The sequence below is a fragment of the Xylaria bambusicola genome, assembly GCF_022495145.1.
Source record: "Xylaria bambusicola strain CBS 139988 unplaced genomic scaffold F5B22scaffold_62, whole genome shotgun sequence".
NCBI classification, from domain to species: Eukaryota; Fungi; Ascomycota; class Sordariomycetes; order Xylariales; family Xylariaceae; genus Xylaria; species Xylaria bambusicola.
The window spans coordinates 32,797-57,013 of NW_025953615.1; the positions used below are offsets into that span (position 1 = coordinate 32,797).

General features: G+C 50.2%; 9 protein-coding genes across 9 annotated transcripts; 6 read left to right on the forward strand and 3 right to left on the reverse strand.

The window, feature by feature from the left end:
* The first annotated feature begins 1,137 nt into the window (after window positions 1-1,137).
* F5B22DRAFT_625152 (uncharacterized protein) lies at window positions 1,138-4,484 on the forward strand. The gene is made up of 3 exons (XM_047976162.1): window positions 1,138-1,697; window positions 1,755-2,288; window positions 2,522-4,484. The coding sequence occupies exons 2-3, from the start codon at window positions 1,760-1,762 to the stop codon at window positions 3,781-3,783; spliced, it is 1,791 nt and encodes a 596-aa protein (XP_047826327.1). The 5' UTR covers window positions 1,138-1,697; window positions 1,755-1,759; the 3' UTR covers window positions 3,784-4,484.
* A 516-nt stretch (window positions 4,485-5,000) lies between these two features.
* F5B22DRAFT_478044 (uncharacterized protein) lies at window positions 5,001-8,863 on the forward strand. Its single transcript, XM_047972214.1, has 2 exons — window positions 5,001-8,253; window positions 8,307-8,863. Exon 1 carries the CDS (start codon window positions 5,339-5,341, stop codon window positions 8,141-8,143), a length of 2,805 nt encoding a protein of 934 aa, XP_047826328.1. The 5' UTR covers window positions 5,001-5,338; the 3' UTR covers window positions 8,144-8,253; window positions 8,307-8,863.
* A 938-nt stretch (window positions 8,864-9,801) lies between these two features.
* On the forward strand, window positions 9,802-11,029 carry F5B22DRAFT_477955 (polysaccharide lyase). The gene has a single exon (XM_047972211.1). The coding sequence runs from the start codon at window positions 9,902-9,904 to the stop codon at window positions 10,673-10,675; it is 774 nt and encodes a 257-aa protein (XP_047826329.1). The 5' UTR covers window positions 9,802-9,901; the 3' UTR covers window positions 10,676-11,029.
* A 1-nt stretch (window position 11,030) lies between these two features.
* F5B22DRAFT_477834 (peroxisomal membrane protein 4) lies at window positions 11,031-13,051 on the forward strand. Its single transcript, XM_047972209.1, has 3 exons — window positions 11,031-11,470; window positions 11,682-11,955; window positions 12,151-13,051. Exons 1-3 carry the CDS (start codon window positions 11,444-11,446, stop codon window positions 12,522-12,524), a joined length of 675 nt encoding a protein of 224 aa, XP_047826330.1. The 5' UTR covers window positions 11,031-11,443; the 3' UTR covers window positions 12,525-13,051.
* Window positions 12,688-14,758, reverse strand: F5B22DRAFT_478004 (polysaccharide export protein). Its single transcript, XM_047972213.1, has 2 exons — window positions 13,650-14,758; window positions 12,688-13,577 (listed from the first exon to the last, which is right to left on the reverse strand). The coding sequence occupies exons 1-2, from the start codon at window positions 14,256-14,258 to the stop codon at window positions 12,921-12,923; spliced, it is 1,266 nt and encodes a 421-aa protein (XP_047826331.1). The 5' UTR covers window positions 14,259-14,758; the 3' UTR covers window positions 12,688-12,920.
* A 1-nt stretch (window position 14,759) lies between these two features.
* F5B22DRAFT_477836 (S-adenosyl-L-methionine-dependent methyltransferase) lies at window positions 14,760-16,484 on the forward strand. Its single transcript, XM_047972210.1, has 5 exons — window positions 14,760-15,613; window positions 15,687-15,697; window positions 15,754-15,839; window positions 15,904-16,004; window positions 16,062-16,484. Exons 1-5 carry the CDS (start codon window positions 15,260-15,262, stop codon window positions 16,377-16,379), a joined length of 870 nt encoding a protein of 289 aa, XP_047826332.1. The 5' UTR covers window positions 14,760-15,259; the 3' UTR covers window positions 16,380-16,484.
* Window positions 16,164-17,249, reverse strand: F5B22DRAFT_478002 (U6 snRNA-associated Sm-like protein LSm6). Its single transcript, XM_047972212.1, has 3 exons — window positions 16,911-17,249; window positions 16,738-16,851; window positions 16,164-16,685 (listed from the first exon to the last, which is right to left on the reverse strand). Exons 1-3 carry the CDS (start codon window positions 17,014-17,016, stop codon window positions 16,663-16,665), a joined length of 243 nt encoding a protein of 80 aa, XP_047826333.1. The 5' UTR covers window positions 17,017-17,249; the 3' UTR covers window positions 16,164-16,662.
* On the forward strand, window positions 17,223-19,322 carry F5B22DRAFT_625170 (uncharacterized protein). Its single transcript, XM_047976163.1, has one exon. It carries the CDS (start codon window positions 17,484-17,486, stop codon window positions 19,020-19,022), a length of 1,539 nt encoding a protein of 512 aa, XP_047826334.1. The 5' UTR covers window positions 17,223-17,483; the 3' UTR covers window positions 19,023-19,322.
* A 90-nt stretch (window positions 19,323-19,412) lies between these two features.
* Window positions 19,413-21,495, reverse strand: F5B22DRAFT_625172 (endoglucanase E1). Its single transcript, XM_047976164.1, has one exon. It carries the CDS (start codon window positions 21,190-21,192, stop codon window positions 19,930-19,932), a length of 1,263 nt encoding a protein of 420 aa, XP_047826335.1. The 5' UTR covers window positions 21,193-21,495; the 3' UTR covers window positions 19,413-19,929.
* Between the last annotated feature and the right edge of the window lie 2,722 nt (window positions 21,496-24,217).

Here is a 24,217-nt window from a genome sequence, read left to right on the forward strand (position 1 = left end):
AATAAGTGATGGCACCTGCGTTCCCTCGTCCGGCGCGAGGGTGGACGGCCTCCAGTGACTGGCTCGACTGGCTGTGCAATGTCGCAGCCGAAAGATAGTATCATTCAAGGTGGCCTTGCAAAACACGAGTTATGCAAATTGTGTGGCTCGTCTTCGTGCTATGGTAAGCGGCATAATCCACCTATCACAAGCACGAGCTTATGCATGGGCATTCATGGTAAAATCCATCGTTCAGCAGGGGCGGTGGTGATAGGAGATTCCCAACGCGATGCTGGGCACTACGAAAGCTGCCAAAGTAGCGCGATCATCTTGGCGGATAAGCCCTCACCTCACTGGCTCGGATTACGGTTTACATTTACGACTTGATAGCACCCAGATGGCGTAGATGTTCACGTGTCCAGTATGAGAAAGGCATCACAGCAACAATGGCGGCGACGACGACGACAAAGACCGCAGCACTCATGATATCGTAGCCGGTGTAGAGGAGGGTAGAGGATCTCCCGTGGAGGAGGGATGCTCATGCTAAGCCTCTCTCATCACTCTACTGATACCCAACCTATCGGTCGTATTCAATACTTATGTACCTACACTACCTACCGTACATTGTCTACATAAGTATTCGGCGTACACTACCTGCTATGCAATGATGTGGGCTTTTTATGCGAGGTGTCGTATTCCTGAATCACCTAGAGAGAGAGAGAGACAGAGACAGAGAGAGCAAGAGAGCACGAGATGTCCCATGGGATGGGTTGTATCTGTCGGTGGGCGGTACCTCGTCCTCGTCGTCACTATTGCTGCTCCTCCTGCTCATCCACCTGTCTGCCTCCCACCCCGGCAGTCCTGCTTATCCAGATTTAGAATCGAGCCATGACTGCGCCCTCTTGGTCCCCTGTCGACATTAGCACCATGCCCACACCACTTTACCCACACGGTCCACTACCTCATCTGATGTTTCCGCGTCTTGCCCCAGACACCCGACAGGGATTTCATTTTGTCCTCTCTTCCGCCAAGCCTACCCCTCCACTGTTGACCAGGGCCCTTGTCAGCTTTCCCCAAGTGAGACATTGCATGGATGGGGTGGGTTTTGGCCGTGGGTCGGTCCCCATTCCACCCGCTGGCCGTCCAGTGCCTATCGATGGGCGGCGTGGGTTGACTGGTATTGACTGGTATTGATCTGTCACCGACCTCCTGCTACATATCCTCCAGGTCCCCTTCAACCTCATTCATTCTTTAACTCCAGCCTGTGATCGACAGCCCGGTCGACGTACTTGTAGAGCGGTTTCTCTTCTTCAAACCCTATCGGTTTCTTTATTTCTTGAGGCTCAACTTTTGGAACATTGGGCTTACTCCCGACCTTCCTCACCTTCATTTAGATATAGTTGGGCCTGACCTTACCTCGTCTCTCATCGTTGTCGCTTTGTTAGTCAAGGCTACGGATACTCGCCAAAGCATTTGTATAACAAGAATCTGGCCGCGTCCGATAATTAGGCGATCTATGAAAGTCATTCAAGACTGACGTCCACTCCTTTCCACCCGGAACCGAAACCACCATCCATCTTTAGGCCAACCGCCCACCAACGAACACTGTATAGTACATGCTGCATATATATACTTAATCATAAATCGTGAGCAAGGACACACATAATCGGATATTACAAGAACAACAAGCCGTCCCCTCCCATAACCTGTACCATTAGGTTAGTTGAGAGGATTTTGGACTATGCTCGAGTATCTGGGGCTAATCTGAGTCGAAGCAACCATGGATCCCAATATGATGAATGCGCAGATGGGTCAAGCATCGTTTTTCTACTACACACCAGACCCCAATCCTGAGAACCGACAACATGGACATTTTAGCCAGCACCCGGGCTTCCAACAGGTGCAGCAACAGATGTTTCCCATTGTCCCGACGGTTCCTTCGACACCCATCTACTCACGACCGAACTCATCATCTTCACAAGCCATCCCAGCCAAGATGTTCGCGGCCGTTCCCAGCAACGTTACCCCTCAGAGGCCGAATGGCTTCATGATCAACCACCCTGGAAAGCTCATGCTCGAGACAGACTTTTGTGACAATGAGTCTTTCTACTATCCAGCCACCCCACCTCTATCAACGTCTGGTAGCTCTATGGGCAGCCCGGCTCACATACAGGATGTTTTATCCACACCATTGAACCCAATGTTTTCTGGTCTTGACGGTTGTGAGATGATTAAGGCGGACGATGAGACAGTGTCGAGGTCTCTGGAGAACATTGACTGGACCACCTACGGATCCCCAGTAACGCCTGGTAAGTCGAAAGTTCATGCATTCTTTCTTCATGCACTGTCGACCTGATCACCCTCCATGACATGTATGTATCAATGCCGGAATGGGATGGGGGAATGACCAGTCATTGTATACCTGTGATAACTGGACATTGGTTGCACGAGCAATAGCAATCAATCACCAATGGGTTGATTGAATTGGCGGCGTGAATGTGATTTTGCAAGGTTCGAGGGGCTGGGCTAACGGGTGCTATAGTGTACCTACAACAACACTTGCAGGTACCTCAGACAGGGAAGGGCATTTCGCTTAGCGCCAACCTTTCCAGCGGCCTTCCCGTCGCAGCCCCTATCAACAACAACAGCTCCAACAATTCCTGCACCACTCCCACCAACCTCTCCTTTGCCGAGAGCACAGCCTCGTACGCGACATCCTCATCATCGTCATCCATCTCGTGTCCGTCGCTCTCACCGTCGCCATCACCCAACTGTGAACAGGACATTGATTTCTGCGACCCCCGCAATCTCACAGTAGGAGGTGCCGCTAACCCGACTTTGGCTCCTGAGTTTTCATCTCCTGTCTCCTTGGAAGAGTTCAGGGGCGCCACGCCAGCCAAGGACAGCGCGCTGCCCATCTCCTTCGATTTCAATCCTGCCCTCCACCACGGTCTGCCGGCTTTTGATGAGATCTCCGACCTGGAGTCTGAGGACGACTTCGTAAACCGCCTGGTCAATCTTGGGGAGCAGCCGTTCGTCGAGGGTAAGCGATCGCGCTCTGCTACTTGCTCTACGACACTCTCTCTCGGCCAAGACGCTTTCCTGACAGAGAGCGGCTTCGACTGTGAGGACACAACATCTTGTGTTGTGACTGGAATCCCAAGCCCTGCTGCGTCATTTGACTCAGACCTTCACCAGGACAAGAAGCTGAGAACTACTAAGGAGACTCGCGTGCCTGTACCCATCATGAACATCGCTGCTGCTACCACCACCGACTCTACGTCTGGTCAGGGGCAGCAACAAGAGACTTCTAGTCAAGCTCAGTCTACAAGCAACGGTGTTGATATGGTTGCTAGTGACAGCTCTGAGGCTGCACCTGCACCTATCCCTGCTCCCGCTAATCGCCGCGGTCGCAAGCAGTCCCTGACCGAGGATCCTAGCAAGACATTCGTCTGTGAGTTATGCAACCGCCGATTCCGCCGCCAAGAACATCTTAAGCGTCATTACCGTTCTCTTCACACTCAGGACAAGCCGTTTGAGTGCAACGAGTGTGGTAAGAAATTTTCTCGCAGCGACAATCTCGCACAGCACGCACGCACTCATGGAAGTGGGGCCATCGTCATGAACCTCATCGATGGGAGTGAGGAGGGCCTTGACATGATGGCATCTGCTGACAGTGATTATCACAACTTTGGCAAAGTCCTCTTTCAAGTCGCATCCGAGATTCCCGGTAGCGGCAGTGACTTCTCTGACGATTCGCAAAGCGAAAGCAGCGGCAAGAAGAAACGCAAGCGGTCTGAGTAGATCTCTCGTAGACCTAACACGTCGGCTTCACGGTGCAAGGCATCTAACGACATTACGACATCTTCTCCTTCATACTCATACCTACCCCGCTAGCTTTATGCGGATCGGTCACTAGGGATTTCAATCGGCGGCTTGATTGAATCGGACCAAGGCGAAAAGGCTTCATACCTTAGAGGACTCAAAAGTTACATATTGATTTTCAGCAGCATCATGCCTTCGTGTATCAACATAGCAACACGTACAAAGCCCCTATCACCACGAATAAAAGGGTCACAGGCGATTTGGTAGTACAGTGTAGGAACATGGACTGGAATTTATCTTATGGTTGGCGAGGCGTGGCATGGCGGGCTCTACATAGAACATTTGTGTGATTTTCTGCCTCGGAAGACCTACGACATTCACGCTCACACATATTGGCGGCATCCCATTCTTTACCTTCGTTGTAATACCCCGAGCAAGACGGAGCAGCGCAACCGGTCTAACTCGTTTCAATTTCCTTGGGGACGCAGCTGATACCCGGAAGGGTAAATCTAGCGACATTGCACCCTTATATTATTTCTGCTTCGCTTTTCTACTGCCTCTTCTGTAATGAGTATCGCAAAGTGCCGGACATTTGGAACAACTCTCAGACAATGTTTTGTACAGATAGCAGATTTTTCACATCAATATATGGCTGCCAACCAATCTTTTCACTACGCAACTTCTATTTGTGTTTGTGCACATACAAACTGGGTGAAACGGGTATTCTAATCTCATATCATAATGGTTCATGGTTATATTCGTACGCATATCACCAACTCTACGGTAAGAGCGTAGGTAGGTGTTTGGTCTGAACCCCGTTGTAATTATGCTCGCTGCATCTAGGAACCGAACAAACATACCGACTTCTACCGTCTCCCGAGGCCATTGTAATGGGAGCTCTAGCTCTACTACTCCTGCATAGCAGCCAACTCTACACTAGGGAGCAAAGAAATGAGTTAGCTTGTATTGCCAAACATCCGTACGCCACTCTACTTCAAGTCGTGTTGGTTCCGGTACAAGGTCCGCAAATGATGATAGCGGGGGGGGGGGCCCTGATCAAACCCCTAGACTTGCGCTAAAAAGTTCACTACTAGGGTCGGTCATTGACCAAATCCCGTTGCCGGCACACCCAACTTCATTTGCCCTATCCATCTGGTGTGAACGAGGCTAATTTGTAAATTCGCATAGTCAATCTTGTCCATTGCCCGGGTATCTACGCACAGACGCCGCTATCTTTGACGTTGGGAATCGACCATTGAAGGCTAAAGTTAATAGAGGCCTACACCGCTCTAGACAGCCAGGCTGGTAATACAGAGCCCGGCGAACTTATGTGGTAGGGCGGCACGGGGCTGACGTATCGGCCCATCTGGCTAACGACCAAGATTGAGAAAACCCGTGTAACAGCTGAAGTTGTTGGTTTTCTGGTCTGCGCTAGTGAATTTGCTACCTGGTTGCTCAATTTCCAGTTCTCATTGCTGCCCATCAAAGTCTTACGCCGGCGGCCGGCTACAACTGCTGGGTCCCTGTCTTCGCCATGGCGGCGGTACAGGAGTCCCTGTCTGTGATTGCACTCATATCTGGAGGAAAGGATAGCTTCTACTCCATCCTCCATTGCCAGGCTAATGGGCATCGTGTCGTGGCACTGGCCAATCTCTACCCGCCAGAAACAGTAGAGAAAGCCAGCACAGGCGTGGGGCAGAGTCAAACCCAGACCCAAGCTGGTGGTACTGGCTATGGAAACGACGACGGTGAGACGGATCTGAACAGTTTCATGTATCAGACCGTAGGTCATCAGATTATCCCGTTGTACGCGCGGGCCACAGGTTTGCCGTTATATCGTCAACAGATCGTGGGAACTGCGGTCCACCACGGCTTAAGCTATGAGAATCCAAGCCACAAGGCGCATACGCATGTGGCGTCCAGCGGTGAGAAGGAGCAAAACGCACAGCTAGAGCTAGAGCATGAGCAAGAGCTTGAGGATGAGACTGAGTCTCTAGTGCCGTTATTACGTGCTGTCATCAAGGCGCATCCTGAGGCCAACGCTCTGTGCACAGGCGCCATCTTATCAACATACCAGCGCACGAGAGTCGAGTCTGTAGCTCTGCGCTTAGGGCTAGTGCCTCTATCATATTTATGGCAGTTCACTGAGTTGCCTGCCACAGCCTCTAGAGGCCGCCACGATCGAGACATTGTCTTAACGGGGATAGCCACGTGGAATAGCCGTGACGCCAAGAGACGTCAAGGGAACTCAGTGCAAAAACCTGCCCGAGAAGATGCTCGACTCCTACGTGACATGGCCGCAGTTGGTCTCGAGACGCGCATTGTCAAGGTCGCCAGTGCCGGCCTCGACGAGGACTTCCTCTGGGAAAATGTGGCTAGCGAGGTTGGTGTGCGGCGTGTTGAGCGCGCTATGCGCCGCTTCGGGGCTGCAGGTGGCCGGGGATCCATACTCGGCGAGGGTGGTGAGTTTGAGACCCTCGTGGTAGACGGCCCGCCTTCCCTCTTCAAGGGTCGTATCATTGTATCGGACGATGATAGACGCATCATCCGTGAAGGAGGCGGGTGCGCTTGGCTCAGCTTTCGCCGCGCGGATGTCGTGCTGAAGGATTCGGTAGAGCGGACTGATCAATTGCCAAGCTTAGTAGATGTCCGAGTTCCCGATTTACTCGACCCCAGATTTGAGGACTCTTTACGATGCTTACTCGCAGATGGTCAAGAGCCAAGGTTTGCCAATGTGTCATCAAGCGATGGCCAGACCGAACCCACCGCCAATTCCATTTCGACTAGTAGTTCTTACTCAATTCCAACGGACTTGCCGAGTTGTGAACTACCGCTGTCGCCGCGATCCTTCTCATCGTCGCATGAATGGTGCTATCTCGGCAGCGGTGGGGCCGAATCCTTCAACGTCGAAGCACAAACAGTCAGCATCGTGAACCAGATCCGTCGACAATTGGATGCGCACGCACTTTCTGCTGCGGCGATAACAAACTCCGTGATCGTCCTACGACATATGTCAGATTTCCCACTCGTCAACAAACACTACGGTTCATTATTCCGCAAGCCCAACCCGCCGTCTCGGGTCACGATATCTTGCGGCAGTGAACTATTACCAAAAGATGCTGCTATCGCAGTCTACTTAACGGTGCAACTATGTTTGCAGCCACATGAAAGACGAGGGCTTCATGTCCAATCACGCTCGTATTGGGCGCCTGCTAATATTGGCCCGTACAGTCAAGCCATTGCATTCCCACTCTTGTCTCTGCCACCAGCTGAGGCCGTGACTAAGAAAGATATTGAAGATGAATCCAATTTGCCAGTGTATTCTGATGTATCAAGCTCACCTCTCGCCGTATCTATAGCTGGCCAGATTCCCCTACTCCCTGCATCTATGGTATTGCCTTCATCGTCCACAAAATATAATGTTGAACTACAAATCACACTGGCTCTACAGCATCTATGGCGTGTCGGGATTGAGATGCAAGTCCGCTGGTGGACGAGCGTTGTCGCCTACTTCCCTGCTGCGGCATCCGCCGATACGATGAAATACCAGACCCTGCTTGCTGCAACTGTGTGGAAAACGGCTCACCTATGGCCTGACTTGGACGACGGAGATGACTCCGGTGATGAACATGATATGAGTGATGAAGATAATGCTGGCCCGGATATCTGGGACCGGCGGTACAACGCTGAGTACATGACTTATAGTGGCGGCACTGAGGAGGAGTCTTTCCCGTTCTCTCTTCCGAATTGGAGTGCTCTCAAAAGATTGGTTGTCCACGATGATGGAGATGATTATGACAAGAAATCATATTTGAGGAACAAAGTAGAAAGCATTCCATTTTTCTTCGCTGCCGAGGTCGAGGAGCTTCCGCGTCAGGCTGGCGTCGAATGGCATGCACATCTAGGTCTCGCAGAGCTACAGCCGGGAAGTGTCACGCTATTTTCCGCCGCCGGTGACAAGATCTCGTCTGGACATGGTCTTCATGATTTAAATCTCCATCACGTTCTCGTCGACTCGGGAGATGTATTGTTCACACAGACAACCGCCGTTTTAGGATCGCCAGTCAGCCAGGATGAGACCCATATAAATTCACTTTCCCTAGCTGTGCTTCGAAGTGTATTCGCTGCTACCTCAGAATCGCTCAAGAAATCGTTAGGTCTTTCATTGGGTCCGTCTTTCAAGCCAAAGATCACCTACACTGACGCCGTCCAGCTTGGCGAAGATGATAGTCTAGATGATATAGGGGTACTGATTCCGTGCCGCTCGCTCTGGGACTCACGAGGCTACCGACTAAGTGTTGTGTCTATATTCGAGACAAGAGTAGTGAAGTCAAGATAGATCTTCAATACTCGTTTTACCACTCATTTGTCTTATCTTATAACTTCAATTTGCCAATAAGCAACAACAGAGTGTTGCGTAAACTTGAAGAAGCAACTGCAAGAGCGAAAGTACGATCGTTTCCCTGCAACTATTAGAAGCATGCGCTGATCTTGATTTGTAGGTACATTATTATACCTCTAGACCATGAGATATGAGGCACAGCTTCAATATGAGCCCTATAACGTTCTGTTTGTTAGGACTCATGATATTATAATTCTCGCGTATCATGGTTAAGATACAGTTCTCTTCTACCAGGTATACCTAGGGGTGCACACAAGTCACATTAAAACCTTCTGACCTTTTCGACACCAATATTTTCCTCCCTGGTGGGATCCCCTGATAGCCCTCCATAGTTCTTGAGTAACGGGGGCGTGTTTACCAGCACGAGCCTTGCACAGGTCGATCTCAGCCTTGTAAGCTAAGGATCACTTTTTGAGGGAAGACACTCTCGTGGCTCAATGTACAAGGCGTCTGCGCAGTACATATGTCACGCTGCACATTAATCTCAGCATGCCAGAGTTGAGAAAGCTGCACAAAGCAGCTAGTATCACGCTCAGTTCACTTTAGTACAAGGCCAAGAGCAAAATACATAAAGCAAATGAATACCCAACGGGAATGACATCCCAGGCCATGGGTGCAATGGACGTTATATGTTACGCTTACTCCTTGTTCCGGTTAAGCCAATAAATATTGCGCTCTTAGATCAAACAAAGATACGTTCCATGCCTGGCATGAATCCCGGATCCTTATCCTTCGGATGAATCTCCCCAGTTAGTCATTCAGTGACAATGTGTGGTATGTTGTGTTCACAGTACAAGAGCAAGAGCGAAAGCTTCGGTCTGAGCCCTGGACAAGACACATCTCCGTAACTCCGTCATCACTCATTCTACTAGCACCCTATGGGACGATGTTACATTTTGATGACTGTTGAGCCTACAGTATATTTTAAAAAGACCAGTATTCGCCCAATCACCCGACGCGACAGCCTTGTGACTAAACTAGGTTTTGGGAATATGGGTGTAGGCTAACCAGTCACCTGTAGCCCGTACGTAATAGGCAATGGTCCCCGGCTGAGGTGTTTATTAGGACAACGCCATTACGTTAACTAGGCGGATTTCCCGCGGAATATTTAGTCAAGTTATGCTGGCGTCAGCTCTCGGACATGAAGTTATCCCTTAAATTTATATTGACGGCTTGTGAAACCTCACTATATGTCATCTGTCATCAAAACTCGAGCTAGAGAGAGAAAGAGGGTCGGGTAACACAACAATCTACTCGAATGTTGATCTATTCCCGCGGTTCAACCTCCGGCAACTCAATACATAGCCGATACGAATCGCCGAATCTAAACATCATGGCGGTTACGCTGTGAGAATTTCGAATCAAGCAACGACTTTGACAGGCTCCTCGGGTCCTGTGGGTAGCTCGAAATAGGGTTAAGTCGGCTACCTACCTTAGTCGCATTAGGCAGGTAAATGCGCAATATACGTTGACTAGAGCGCCACCCCGCCATCATTCACGAGGTATGGACATTATGTCGCCGATAGAGTGGTGATATTTATAGGTATGGCTTCAGCTCATAGCTGTGAATATAAAGGCATGATACCTCTCAATAGGATCAATCAGGTTTGCTGGATTCGTCGTGGAGAAATTATTTCATCTGTCTCTCGTGAATTACAGTACCTATTCAACTAGCAAAGTGGCCAAACAGACACAATGCTCTCTCATACTCTCACTCATCTTCTTTACGCATTAGGTGCGGCGGCTGCCGTGCAAGCCACTCAGATCTTTAGCAACACAGGCACAATGTCCGGTTGGGACGCGTACACGCGCGAGAACAAGGGCACAGTGCAGGAGGTCACGAACGTGGCGTATAAGGGCAGCACGGCGCTGAAGATGACACAGGTCTACGACTCGACCTGGAACGGGCGGTACCACTCGGAGGCGGTCAAGTACAACGTCTACAAGAAGGGGGACACGGGCTTCTACGGGTTCGCGTTCAGGCTGCAGGAGAACTGGCAGTTCTCGCCGGCGCAGAATTACAACCTTGCGCAGTTCATCGCCGACTTCACGGACCTGGGCTGCGAGGAGACGTACATGCCTTCGACGATGGTGTGGATCGAGGGCGACCAGCTCGCGACGCGCGTCAAGTACGGCAACGTGTGCCCGACGAACCAGCAGATCACGCGCTCCTTCAAGAACCTGAAGACGGTGACGCCGGGGGTGTGGCATCGCATCGAGCTCCAGGTCAGCTGGAAGAGCGACAACACGGGCTACTTCAAGATGTGGTATGACGGCGAGAAGGTCACCGAGACGTATGATATCCCCACCAACGTCGGCGACGGACGGCCGTTCCAGTTCCGCGTTGGACTTTATGCGAATGGGTGGCACGATTCGGGATATCAGGGGACGCAGCCTACAAGACAAGTGTGGTACGATCAGATCGCTGCGGGCTCGGTCTTTGCAGATGCCAACCCAGACGGGTGGTGATCTCGCCGTTTCCAGGGGAAAACTTCTACAGCAAAGTCTTTTGGTATGGATGTTTACGGGATGTCGGGTTCATTCTGTAAAAATACCAGCCTCTCCTTTTCAATAGTGCCCTCGTCCCATTTGCTCTTACATCATCATAACTCGTGAGACTTACGAGTGAAAATTGCACTAGACACCTACGATTAGACATCATTCTGTCGAAGAGCAGATATGAAAAGAGGAGGTATACGATGGCGAGTGAACCTACCTAGATAGACCTTGAGAGAACTAGGTAGTAACTTAGAAGTCTCTCTCTGCCAAGGACCACCTCACGGATCACATGTAAATCGAACGGCTTTGTAGGAGTATTCGTAACGGTAGGACCACTTATCGATAGCCAGGTGCGTCATAGGCTCTCCAATAAGGCAACGGCCCTTTGCAAATTCCGGGGTAAATAGTGCTCGGGCGATGCGCTAGCGCTAACTGGACCCGGCGTGCCAGAGCTCTAGTGACCCCTGGTGCTGTTCTTCAAGCCGAGATCTCATGTGAGCGAGCATGTGCCGTTGGTTTCTTGAATCTCGAGCTGTCCAGTCACTACAACACCACCAACAACAACAATACCCTCACCACCTCTCTTGTCCTATAATATGTTCTCCTTCAATTGAAGAATCAATCATCTTCCAATGATATCGGTACAAGCTCTCCTATCCATCCCTATCTTCCCGTTTTGCGCGCCGACCGAAAGCGACCTGTCCTCCCTCCCCCAATACCCAGAATAGCCGAGGCACGATGACGTCCGCCATACACAGCATGAAGGTGCGTTGTTTTACGCCCTCGCTCCCATCGAGCGATCAGTGATTCGATTCGAAGCGAAGCCTATGTATTGCATACAAAATAAAAGAACAATTTATTCATGAGAAGAAACAAGTTCCCAGCTTCGCAAAGAGACCTTTGCCATAGAGAATAGAGGGGAGAAGAGAAGATGCCGAGGAAGAGATGCGTGAAAGACTAACTTGCTCTCGCGCAGGCCGCCATCGAGCGCGTGCTTCGCGACCCAGCGAACCATGACCTCCTCGCCGTGGTAAAGGGTGCGCGCAACGGCGCAGTCTACGGCGCCAAGGTGCGCTTCCCGCACGCCCTCGTCATGGTCTTCCTGTTCCGCTCGGGCACCTTCCGCGACAAGGTCGACCTCGTCTTCCGCGCCACGCGAACCCACGCCCGCAACCTCGCCAAGTTCGCCACCATTTACAAGCTCATGTGCTATGCGCTCAAGCACTACGGTCCCACGCCGGGGAAGGAGGGTGAGTTTCAATATATTCCCAGATGGAGAGAGAGAGAGAGAGAGAGTCGGTGCTCGGGAGGGGGTGCGGATATAGCGAATTATCTGTCTTGGCGATGACACGAGGGATTGAATCGAAGAAAGGAAAAGAAGAGAGATTGAATATTCGGGTCATGAAAGAGGCTAACGACTATCCCTTTTTTTCCTTTCCAAATAGGTCCATACGACACGCTCCTCGCCGGTCTAGTAGGCGGCTACTTCGTCTTCGGCCGGCGCTCGCGGTCCGGCAAGATCTCGAGCGTGAACCAGCAGATCGTCATATACGTCTTCGCGCGCGTGGTGCTCGCCCTAGCGCGGCTAGCCGTGAAGCCAGGCCGTGGCCTCCCCGTGGTATCGCAAGAGGGCCCCTCGGCCCTTATCAATCACTACGCGTGGCCCGTCTTCGCCGCCGTCTCCTGGGGCATGGTCATGCACCTGTTCCGGCACAACCCCGACGACCTACAGCCCAGCCTGCGCTCTAGCATGAACTACATCTACGTGCAGTCCAACGAGTGGGATGGCCTGAGGAATTTCCTTTGGCATAATAAATAGAACGGGGACAGGAAAAGTGTGGGAATGACTTGAGTCAGGTTTCTATTTTTACAGCGAAGAATAAAGGGGTGAAATGTTTTGATACGAGTGGCTCGTTACCTTCATCACATGGCGTTCTGTTGTTGCTTTCTGGGTTCCTCCGGGCTATCTCTTTTAGTATACTAAGCTCGAGCTGGGAACCACTTGCGCTGGTGACGCAGCTAGCACAAGGCTTGCGTGCATTTGTTACATTTCACATCCAAGAGGTAGAACATTTTGTTCTTATGTCCTAGAAAGGCTTCATTTGCCATATATAGGAGGTGCATACACTACAAAGCTGGATGGTTATACGTATTGATGGATGCGCTCCTGAAGTTTACTACTTGTGCGCTTGACTCTGGCTATTTATCTTAAAGTCTATAAATGCTTCCAGCCATTCTCCCACATAATCTGCATCTCATTAATGAGACAGGCCGCCCCAGGCTCATGTCGTGGTGGTTGTCCATGAGGTGTCTCGGCCTTCCACTGCTCTAGACGCTTTGTCACTACACGAGTTTCTAATTGTGTCTGAATAGCTATTCGCCCGCCTTTGATGCGGTTAACCCAGGCACCTATTACTGTCCACAAGGGTGAAGGAAAACGGTTTCTCCGCAACCGTCGGTATGCATCAACGCTATATCCCACGCGGACATTCGGGTTAACCCATACCCCCTTTTCGGAGGTAAGGTAGTTGTCAGCGTGAATGAGACAACACTCCGATCCCTCAAGGTGGAAATCGGCGAGGCTATCATCGATACCGCGGAATTGAAGCGGGGGTTTGGCATAGAACGGTTCCGCATCAAAGACGATTATGCCATTCCAGCATGACGTTACCTGAACAGGCACATTCTTCTCAGCAGCGGCCCGCGAAGAAGGGGACTGAAACCATGGCCAGTATTGTGATATGGTCTTTAAGCCCATGTCATCCCGCAACGCAAAAGTGTCATAGTAGAGCGGCGCGTTTTTATAGTCCATGGAACAAGCCGCGGCATACTTTTCGTTGCGCGTATGGAGGAGCGTCACGACATCTTCGGTCTAATAAACGTGAGTTAGTTTCCTGTCGGACAGCGAGTAACGGTATCCCCCGGCACGAATCAGGTGACATACGTCAAAGACAACGTCGTTGAGCCAGAGGACCTTGTCAAAAGTCCTCCCTTGGCTCTCTAGCTCCCTCAACGGTTCCATAGCTTGGTTGCGCACTCGCGCGAGGTACGGAATCCGCCGCATCTCCCATTGGTCTTCCACCATGTTCCAAATCCAAGTCGGCACCCGCATATTCGGCGGTGGCCGTGATTCAATCTCTTCCAACTGTTCCCATACGGTCTGGCCCAACGTTATCAAATTCGGCACACCTTTCAAATCTAGCGATTCCCGAAGCTCGAGCAATGCAGCTTTGGTCTCATCCTGAGATCCCGACTCGACTGCTGAAAAATATATGTTCTCAGGGCCATAGTACTCTGCCAGATCCAGCACTGCTTGGTTCCAGGCTGATCTCAATATCTCCTCTGTGTTGCGGTGGACAGAAGCAATGAAGATGGTGATGTTGGCCGGGACCCCATCGCGATATCGTTGTTGATATACTTCGCTCGGTTTCGTTCGGTACGTGTCTGGTCGGTAGCGCACGAGGCGGACAGCGTCGATGAGGAAGACGAAGAAGAGGACCAGGAGAGTCGGTCGCAGGTAGGTGCGCCGGAAGCGACGATAGCTGATGATCATGGAGAGCGAGGGTTGGCGAGAAAGACGGCTACTGCAGCGTTTCGAGGAACTTGGAGAAAGCCAGGGCTAGAAAGGAAAGAGAGAGACGGGGTCGAGGCTATGTCATGATATAACTAGAGAATAGAACTAGGGAGGTAGAACTTGAAGGTCTCCCCGAGTCTTCTCACCGCGCAAGTGCCCGTTCCTACAAGTAAGAAAGAGCATAGGGGCTAAGCCGGAAAATAGTGCGAAGAATATAATTGTCAAGAAGAGGGTATAGGATAGTAGAGAAAAAAGGAAGGGCCGTAGCTAAGAACTACGAGGGAAAGGAAAAGGGGGCTATGGCTGTGTCTGAGCATGGTCCAAGTTGGAACATTTCAAGTCGATGTGTGAAGGATGTAAGATTTCTGGGCGGTGGCTAGCTTGCTGAGGCTCCTTGGCGGCTTCTTTAATATACGCCCACTGGGTGCGTGTACTTACCTAAAGGTACCTAGCCTACCTCTCACATTGTAAGTAAATCTACTTCATAGATTAATGAGAGGAGGATGCTATGAGCCTTGAGGTAGGTAGACATTTTTCTTCCTTATTTGTATGTATCTTTGGTAGGTAGAGTAAGTACCGCTGCATGTCCGAAGGGATGATGATGTATTATAGAAAAACAGATAGATATAAGACATCGCCATGGTCTGTTGGCCTAACTAAAAGAAAATGTTTATGATGATTCATGTCTAGGTACACAGTAGTAGGTAAAGTGACGACTTAAGTATGCAGGGCGCTTGGAAGGCACAGGGGTTAGAAGGGATACCGGTAGTGTGGAGTGCAGATGCGGTTGGTTCTAAATGACGCCATCTGGACAACATCTATAGCTCTACAGCAGATACCAGCGAACGTTGTGTTCCAATACCTGCGGTGTCACGGCCATTAAAGAATTCCGTACTTTACCTGGCAGACCTGGCAATAGAAACTCTCTCACTAAATCCCCCGTGCCACTTCTCACTTGGGAAACAAATTAGTTGAAAGACATGGACCTTGAAAATAACCTCCCAGCGGCCGCCCAAGAGGGCTTTAAAGACGCCGCCGCCTATGACACGCATCGTCCGAACTATCCGCCCGAAGCTGTCGAGATATTTCTCCAGAACATTAACATTGCCGGACAAGATGAGGTGAACGTAGTCGAGCTAGCATCCGGGGGTGGGAAGTTCACCGAGGTCTTGGCCGCGCGACCAGAGAGATACTCGATCAAGGCTGTTGAACCGCACGGCCCGATGCGCGACAAACTGGCTCAAAAGGACTTACCAGGCGTCGAGGTGCTTAATGGCAAGGCCGACAAGATGCCGGTCGAGAGTGAATGGGGGGATGTTTGCATCACAGCCCAGGTAACGTTGAGTGTCGCGCTAGTGCCGAGTACATCACGTCCACTTTACTGACGGTCAGACTGAAAAATGATAGGCATTTCATTGGTAAGTCATTCGTCCTTGTGTTAGCCTAAGTCTCTTTGCCACTCATATTCAACTAGGTTCGCAACATTCGAAGCTTTGAAGGAGATTCATCGTGTCTTGCGCCCTGGTGCTGTCCTGGGCATGATCTGGAACATTGATGACTGTGCGTCACCCTGCCTAGTCTTCTTCCTGATACTGCCCGTTCATTCTATCTAACCTTTCCATAGATAACAAGCCGCCAGGCTGGCCAGCGACAACTAAATGGGAGCAAAAACTGAATGATTACATATTGTCGTTTGACGATGGTCTGCCTAGATTTCGACACTCGGTATATATCTCTGTTGCCAAACCCCTAGAGTCTGCTTAGTAATACTAACCAGTAAAGAAATGGCAAGAAATTTTTGAGCAGCAACCACCGGGAAACCCGGTCCAGGCCATAAAGAATACGTTCACCGACCATCTTCCTAGATTCAGCCTTCCTCTTGGAGAGAACAGTGTCAAATGGACAAAGTGGTTAAGCGAAGACGCGCTTTGGGCTCGGATTAATACACTTAGCCAAATCGCCGTCCTCAAAGGGAGGGAAAGGGAGGCGGCCGTCAAGGTATTCAGGAATATCTTGAAAGATGGAGATGTAGAAAGAAATGAGAAGGGAGAGGTTGCTGCCCACGGTGTCACTTATTTCGCGTGGACCGATAGAATATAGATAGATATCTCGCGATTCTTAAGGTTAATGATATATCACCAAGGTGGATGTCCATTTGCATTTGAATGATCCCATCCGACCTCCGCCGTATCAAGTTCGGTGGATGTTGTCACTGCCTCTATACCATCAAGCCCAACGCAGAGAGCGAGTCGCGCCCGAAACGGTAGGCCAACCCAAGGGTATAGATAGGGCTTGGTGGTTGCTCCCTTCTAGATGACCATATAGAGTCTCATCAATAGAGCTGCGAGTAGACCACAACCCATTTCCTTCTGGGTCTTTGCTTTTAATCGGCAGAGATGTACATGACTACCAGCGTGGTTAGTGATTAAACGAGGGGTGACACACCAGAGCCACTCACCGTTGTTGCCTCTCACAAAAGCATCACCATACGTCCTTCTTTTGACGCCATTGACGTATTCCTCGGTCTTCTCCAGAGCAATGTTCATGTATCCATCGACCGACTGCAGCTCTCCTACACGCATAAGTCAGTCTCACAGGTCGCCAGTCAGGCAACATGAGAAGGCTAGCTACCTTTGTAAACCACTCCAGAATTGAGCTTCACAGTGACAGCGTTTCCGATGATCTCGGAGAGGAAGCTGGAGGGGTCCTTTCCCTCGCCTTGAGTGCCGTTCTCCATGATGTATGGTCGTGAGAAATGGGAATCCGGAAAGGTGGGATGAAGGTGCCAGATGGGTGAGGCTCCCAAGTGTAGGTTCTTAAACAAGAATCTAGATTGATGATAGTAGGTTGGAGGCTACCTAGGTATAGCTTAGGTAGGTACCTAGGTAGTACAGGGCTGAAGCAGCGGGGTGGATGGGGCTTGCAGTGGGCTTAAGCGACGTGGGGCTAGGTATTTTATAGGTACCTACCAATGGGGCAGTTGCTGAGTTAACTGCTAAGTACCCCAGGGTATATCGGCGTGAACATCCCACTTCCATTGTTTAACTTAATCCAAGAGGCAAACATTCATTCATTCGCATCATCTTACAGTACTCATAGCAGTCGCTCAATATATGTACTCGATCGCATCCCATCCCACATCTTGAGCTTCTCATCCCGCTCTTTGAATCGCAGCTCAGCGCGGGCGAGAGAGGCTAAATCGCCATGGCCGACCTGCAGAAGCCTGCACCCGCTAAGCGCGCTCTACCTTTCAAGCGCACCGCAAGGCCAAAACCCCCAGGCGACGCCGTACCCGCTGCCGACGACGATGGTCTAGCGCTGTTCAGTCAATCGAAAAACTATTTCCCTACTGTTGTCGAGGATCAGCAAAGACGTGCGCGAGAGAAGGCCAAGAAAGCCGAGCAAGAGCGCAATGAGAGACTGGCACGTGAACGAGAAGAAGAAGAGGCCAAGGCTCGCGAGGCAGAGTCACGGCGTGAGAAGAGGCGAAAGGAGGCTAAGGAAAGAGAGAAGGAGAGCGACTCGGCCAAGAAACGACGCCGGAATTCTCTGCTTTCTCACGAAGGAGATGATGATGTGTTTTCCGACCAACCTCAAACACCTCACAAGCCATCTAGTCCGCTCAGTTCAAGTAGCAGGCGCGACGACTCTGTGCCGAGAAACTCGCGCGAACCAGAAACCGCGCGCAAACCGCGCGTATCGACGCCGGAGGAGGCACCTGTCGTTCTTCTAGACAGCAGTGATGACGAAGATCCAACCAGACGCGGCTCAAACATTATTGGCACGAGCTCGGGAAGGCATTCAATTAAAGGAAAGGGGAAGGCCGTAGCTGATGAGGGTGACTCAGATATTGAAATGTGGGAGGAGAAGAAAGAGAACGAGGAGGAAGCTGAAGGAGGAGAAGGTGAAGATCCATCGGAATTCTACATCAAGGCAGCAATGGAGCGCATGCGCAAGGCAAAAGAGGCACGTCTTGCACGCGAATCCTCAGCAGCTAGTAACGGGAAAAATGAACTGCCTAATCCCAGCGTCAATGACGATGCACCGGTGTCCGTTATGATCGCAGCACCTGCACTCTCGGACGCCAAGGTTTTGTGCTGCACAGTCCGCACAACACAAGCACTTCAAATTGCATTTGACACCTTCAAAGAGCGCCAGAAGAGCCAAACCAAATACCCGCACAAGTTAATATCTGAGCTGGTGTTCACTTGGCGCGGCGACCGCGTTTACTACACAACGAAACTCGAGACATTGGGGATCCGCCCGCGCGGTGTCGACGGCCGATTACACGACAACACCCACAGCGGGCGCAACGGGCCTGAGGGCTATGTGGGGAAGGATAAGGTTTACTTCGAGGCGTGGTCTCCAGAAGATTATGAAAAACACCAGCAGGAACAGGAACGGGACCGCAAGCGTCGGGAGATGGGTGAGTGGTGGGATGAAGACGATACTGCCAATGGTCAGGGCAACAACGATGGCCAGGCGGCGGACGCGGAGGCGTCGCAGAAAGAGGAAGACCGGGTCAAGGTCATCTTCAAAGCGCGGGACATGCCGCCTCGCAATGTAACACTACGCAAGTACAGCACTGTCGCACACATGATCAAGGCTTTCCGCAAGCTAGCCGGCATAGGCGAGGACAAGCATATCGAAATCCGCTGGGACGGTGAGACCCTGGATTTGGAAACTACTGTCGAGGAGGCTGATATCGGGGATATGGACTCGGTTGAGGTGCATATCCGGTGAAGAAGTCAGCTCAAAGAGCAACAAGATGTGACCTCGGCGGCTTGATCGTTGGATATCTGTTCTGTTTTTTTGGGTTGTTTTCTTCTTCTTCTTCTTTTGGCGTCAGGAGCCCAGGCGTTTTACGAGGGATGCATAAAGCGAACTAACGGATGGATGAATATGGATGGACAACGGAATGAAGCACTTTGTGGGAATACGGCCATGACGGAGTCAATGAATATGAATCTCTGCTTTGCTTTATGATACCCTTAATCTAAATACAAACCATACCAAATGAGACTATGCCTCTATAACCTGTTATTGACAACTGTTTTTGCTAAGGCGTGCTATAACTACCCGTTCACTTTACTCTGTCAAGTCACTGCAGTACCGACCGGCCAGCAATATAATCAGCAATCGGAAGATCCGCAGTCATATTTTGCCAATAAGGTAGATCCATATAAATATAGGTAAAGTACATTTGTCAATTTATGTCAAAAGCCTATAGTAGTGTTTCTCAAAAACAGCGTATCGACGAACCCAATGTAGTATATACATATGTAAGGTCATAAACCTTCACCTCGCTACGTAAGACATGCTCAAAATCATACCCCACTTGGATAAAACCCGTCTATCCTAAAATCGCAATTTTCCTGATCTTCGCTCTATATTTAACTTGCCAAATTGGTATGTGTAAACGCTGTAGGAGGGGGTATCCAGTCGCCATCTTGGGACCCAATACTCTTCGCCGACCTATCCCCATGATTTAGCCAAATCAAAGAAACCTAATGGTCCGTTCCCGAACCGTGAAAAATGCTTTACTCGGGTATATGCGTATAGGAAAGAGTATGCGAAGGAGATATTCGTGGGCGTGGCCCTGGTATCTCTGGCAGAAATGGGAATTTCATGCTCTTCTCGAGGCCAACTTTCACAAGTCGCCTGTCGCTCCATGGCCAGAACCCCTTATGAGTTCGGTCATGTCGCGCATACGATAATCTAGGATGGGGGTGATCCAGTCGTCCTCGATGATGGAGTAGCCTTCCTTGATATTGTCATGGGGCTTGCGCGGGTTGATAGCCCAATATCCGAAGTCAGCGTCGATGCGCTTGAGATATCGAAGCAAGTTCGACCAGTAGTTGGCGTCACCCTCGCCTGGGTGGCGTGGGGCACCGAACTCGCCAACCCATACGGGGGCTACGTCGCCCTCGATAAGGTATGCCCAGTTCTTGCGCATGGCTTGGATGAAGGAGGCGTAGCTGCGCTTAGCAAACCGCCCTTCTCGACTTCCCCAGCCGGACCAAGCGTAGACATGGGCGGAGTAGACAACTCGATTCTGGACGTCGAGCACCACTGGGCGTGTCCGCGCACCAGAGAGGTCGTTGCCCGATTCTGTCCCCTCGACTATGATCAGCCAGTCTTTGTTCATCTTCAGTAGTCGGTTGCCACACTTTTCTGCAGCCGTCGCCCAGCGACTCCACGGCATTGTGCCCCAGACACCGCGCACCTCGTTGCGCAGGTCAGCACCAATGACATAGGGGTTATCAACGAAGCGCTCCATGACAGTCTCCCAGTGCTGTATCCAGTCCTCTTCAGATTGTGAGATACGGCACAGGGGCCCGAGGTGGTCGTTTGCCCATCCGGCATCACAGGGGTCTGCACCGCAACACCAGGTTGCGGTTGTGATGTGGTTGTTGACAATGACGGCGACGCCGGCGTCGGTCAAAGCCTCGACGACGGCAGCGAAAATGTCCAAGGCACGTTGGCCGAAGAGGTCCGGGTTCGCTTTTAGGTGTCGGTCCTGTATGTACGGGTTTGTGATGACCATTTCATCGGAATAGGGGAGGCGCACACTGTTGAAGCCGAGTTTCCGGACGCTGGCGGCAATAACGGAGCGGTGCTGAATCTCGAGCCCGCCGGGGATGAATAGCTCGTCACTGCCGCCATACCAATTAACACTGGACAATTTGAAGCGGCGGCCTGTGGTGTCGACAATATCGCGCCCCTGGGTCCGTAGCGGCATAGTGTAGGTCGTTATACTCGATTCCTCGATGAAGGGAGGGAGAGGCCGTTGGCTGAATAGCTCGGCGCCAGCGTCGGGAGTCCATGGTCGCTTGAGGGCGGCCTCTGCCTTCCACACATAGCCGACAAAGCCACCTACGATGAGGAAAGAAATGAATACTAATTGAAACATGATGGGCACGGAGTTAGAGGTTGTCAGCGTAGCGTCTCATCCAGTACGACTCGTTTAGCTCAAGGAGATGGACTCTCTCGTTAGCAACAGATAGCAACCATAAATAATGCAGGTACAGAACCCATCATCCCATCCAAAAAAAACCAGGGATCTTTAAGAAGCCATAGACAAGGCACGGGATAAGCCAGATACGATGATAATATCTAGTAATTGCGAACCGTGAAGATACTGAAAAGAATGGCGTTCCGTGTATAATTAACACCAGCTGCGTCAGCAATGCTGCAATGCACAAGTAGAGGTGACGTCCATCTGTACGGCGCCCCACTACCCGGCGTCAGCTTGTTATCGATAATCGATAACCACACTCGGGTCCAGATTGCAGGTGGTACTGACAATGTACCTACTACCTACCTTAGCGCGCCAGGGGGGGGTAGGAAAATGGTCACAGCTAGGTTGTTAGGTTATAACAACCTAATACAGCTATATAAAGCTAGCTATAGCAAAATATAATAAGTACTTTACTTTTATATATAAAAGCTTTATATTTTTAATGTACCTTTTATTTTAAATTATATTTTTTAATAAAATATATGTTGAACATATGTTGAATAAAATGCATTTTTAATGTATGGCCATGTTTGACGTATAACTATTGTATAGCTTAATATTCATTCAATCCTTTCCCCCTACAGTATTTAACGAAGGCTACGAAACCTTCCGTTAAAGTCCTGAACTGCGAAGCGATTGCGATAGGTTTCCTAACCTTCAGGGTGGTGGTAGTGGTGGTGGTGGTAGATTGGATTGGATTAATCCTTGCAGCGATTATCCTTGAAGGTGGTGATGATTGGATTGGCTGTATGGCTAGGTCTGTATGGCTAGGTCTGTATGGCTAGGGTCTGTATGGCTAGGTCTGTACGGCTAGGTCTGAAATTTGACTAAGTTCGAAGTCTACGGCTAGGTCTGTACGGCTACGGCTGTACTGGCTGTACTGACTGGCTGTACTGACTGGCTGTACTGACTGGCTGTACTGACTGGCTGTACTGACTGGCTGTAGGGGCTATAGGGGGCTATAGAACATGATGTTCAACACCATGTTGGAATCATGTTGGAAAATGAACACAATTTCGAAATAAAGTCATTTCTAATAAAAATACTGTCAGAATGCTAACATAATTTAATGTAGGTATACTTTTAATCTAAACAGCTGTGTGTCAACCAAATGAGCTAAACATAATGAGTTCATTCCAGAGAATATCTAACATAAATTTCCTACCCCCCCCTGGCGCGCTAAGGTAGGTAGGTACCTAGTGGGTACCTAATCATGTAGATTCATCCCATCAACACACCACACCCATGGATTCAAGAACAATTCTACTGGAATATTACCCATAGGATCTGCCATATCATCACTAATCAGAGTTAGAAATCCAACGGACCATGTTGATCTGATACGACACCGAAGGCCTGCAACATTTCTCAAGATGAGCCATTGGGAGGAGTCGGGTGTGTATATATGTATGAGATGCGTTGGTGTAGATATCCTCTTGTTTTTAAGACAACGCATCGAGCTGAGAGTCTATCTGGAACCTCCACTCCCATCAACTATCAGACAGGTGATATTGTTAAGAAAATTTCTGATTTACATTTGCAATTCCATGTGAACAAATAGATAATAACCTACAGCTATATGCAACCAGGCTATACAGCTACTTTACTTATAGCTTCACGTTCAAACAACATTTATTATCTGTTCCCATATGGCAGCTCGCCGATTCTTATAAGCAACTTCGAATGAGTTATCGGAGGGAATAAGCGGGTTATGATAGGCGTATGTATTCAAAAGAAACCTTTCCATGCATCAAAATAATCTGACATTTAACTTGTACGTTGTCCTATGATAGTTAAGGAGGTTATCAATACAAAATAGACATCTACATATTTGAGATTATTTCAATTTCGTTCTCATTAATTCCAGGTCAGGACTGCGTCCCTTTTTCAAATTTGCTACTTAATCATAGCTACTGTCTCTTTGATACAAGTGGGAGAGGGGACGCCGTGGATCAGGCAATCAAGCTCAGTATGGCTGATCATCTAGGCTATATTTTCCTCGATGAAGATCTGTTGTGGGAGGCGATACAAGTTCCTAGGCCGAACGTGACCGTCCCAGACGAGCGTATTCTTGCCTCGCGGGTGACACTCTTGCCACGCTGATCGTGAGGCTTGATAGCTGGCTTTTACTTAAATGCCTCATACAAGAGCGGTCACCTTCTCACAAAAAGCAAAATCGGAGGCTCGACCGCAATGCTACAGAGATCTGTTGATGACTCCGAACTCGCCTTCCTATGCGACGAAACTGGTCTCACTGTGTGCGTCAATCGCAACCCTAGCCTAGCCAAGGTGGTACTGTCTCACCTTGCACACGTGCTGATACCGTCGAGACCACTAGTGCGTAACCCTTTCTGTCGTTTCATCTTGTCTTAGCCACCCAAAGACCACAGGCGATGTCTCACAGGCCCTCGGCACGGCCGAGACCATCACAATTGGCTCTATGTGACAATAGCTGACCACTGATTCCTGCAGTCGGCGCTGTCTTTAAGATGGTGGCATCGAAAGTGCAATATCAGTTATGCAGCCTCTGCGGATCCTGGGTGAGAACGAGGTCTGGTAACGCCCCCGTCTCCCTAGCCTCGTTGAAGCACCTACATCGTCAGAAGGGATGTGATAACATAATCAGCCTTCGCGTGCTGCCATGAGACACTCAGGGTTATGTTCACGGGAATTACGGAGTAGCTCTATACTTTCCTCGCTTCAAGCCTTGGCCTTGAAATCTCTTGATGGTTAGCGCAGTAGGTGTGCTGAGCCTCATCAAGGGTGGGGTGGAAGGGCTGCCCGGTAACTCCCGGGAAATGCAGTACAGAGTGCCCACGGCAGAGTGACGTATTCGAGATTGGTGTTATACAGGCATTCAAGTCAATTGTCGGACAAGGAGTTGGAAGTGGAGGTCGTGTCTCGCACAGCTGCTACT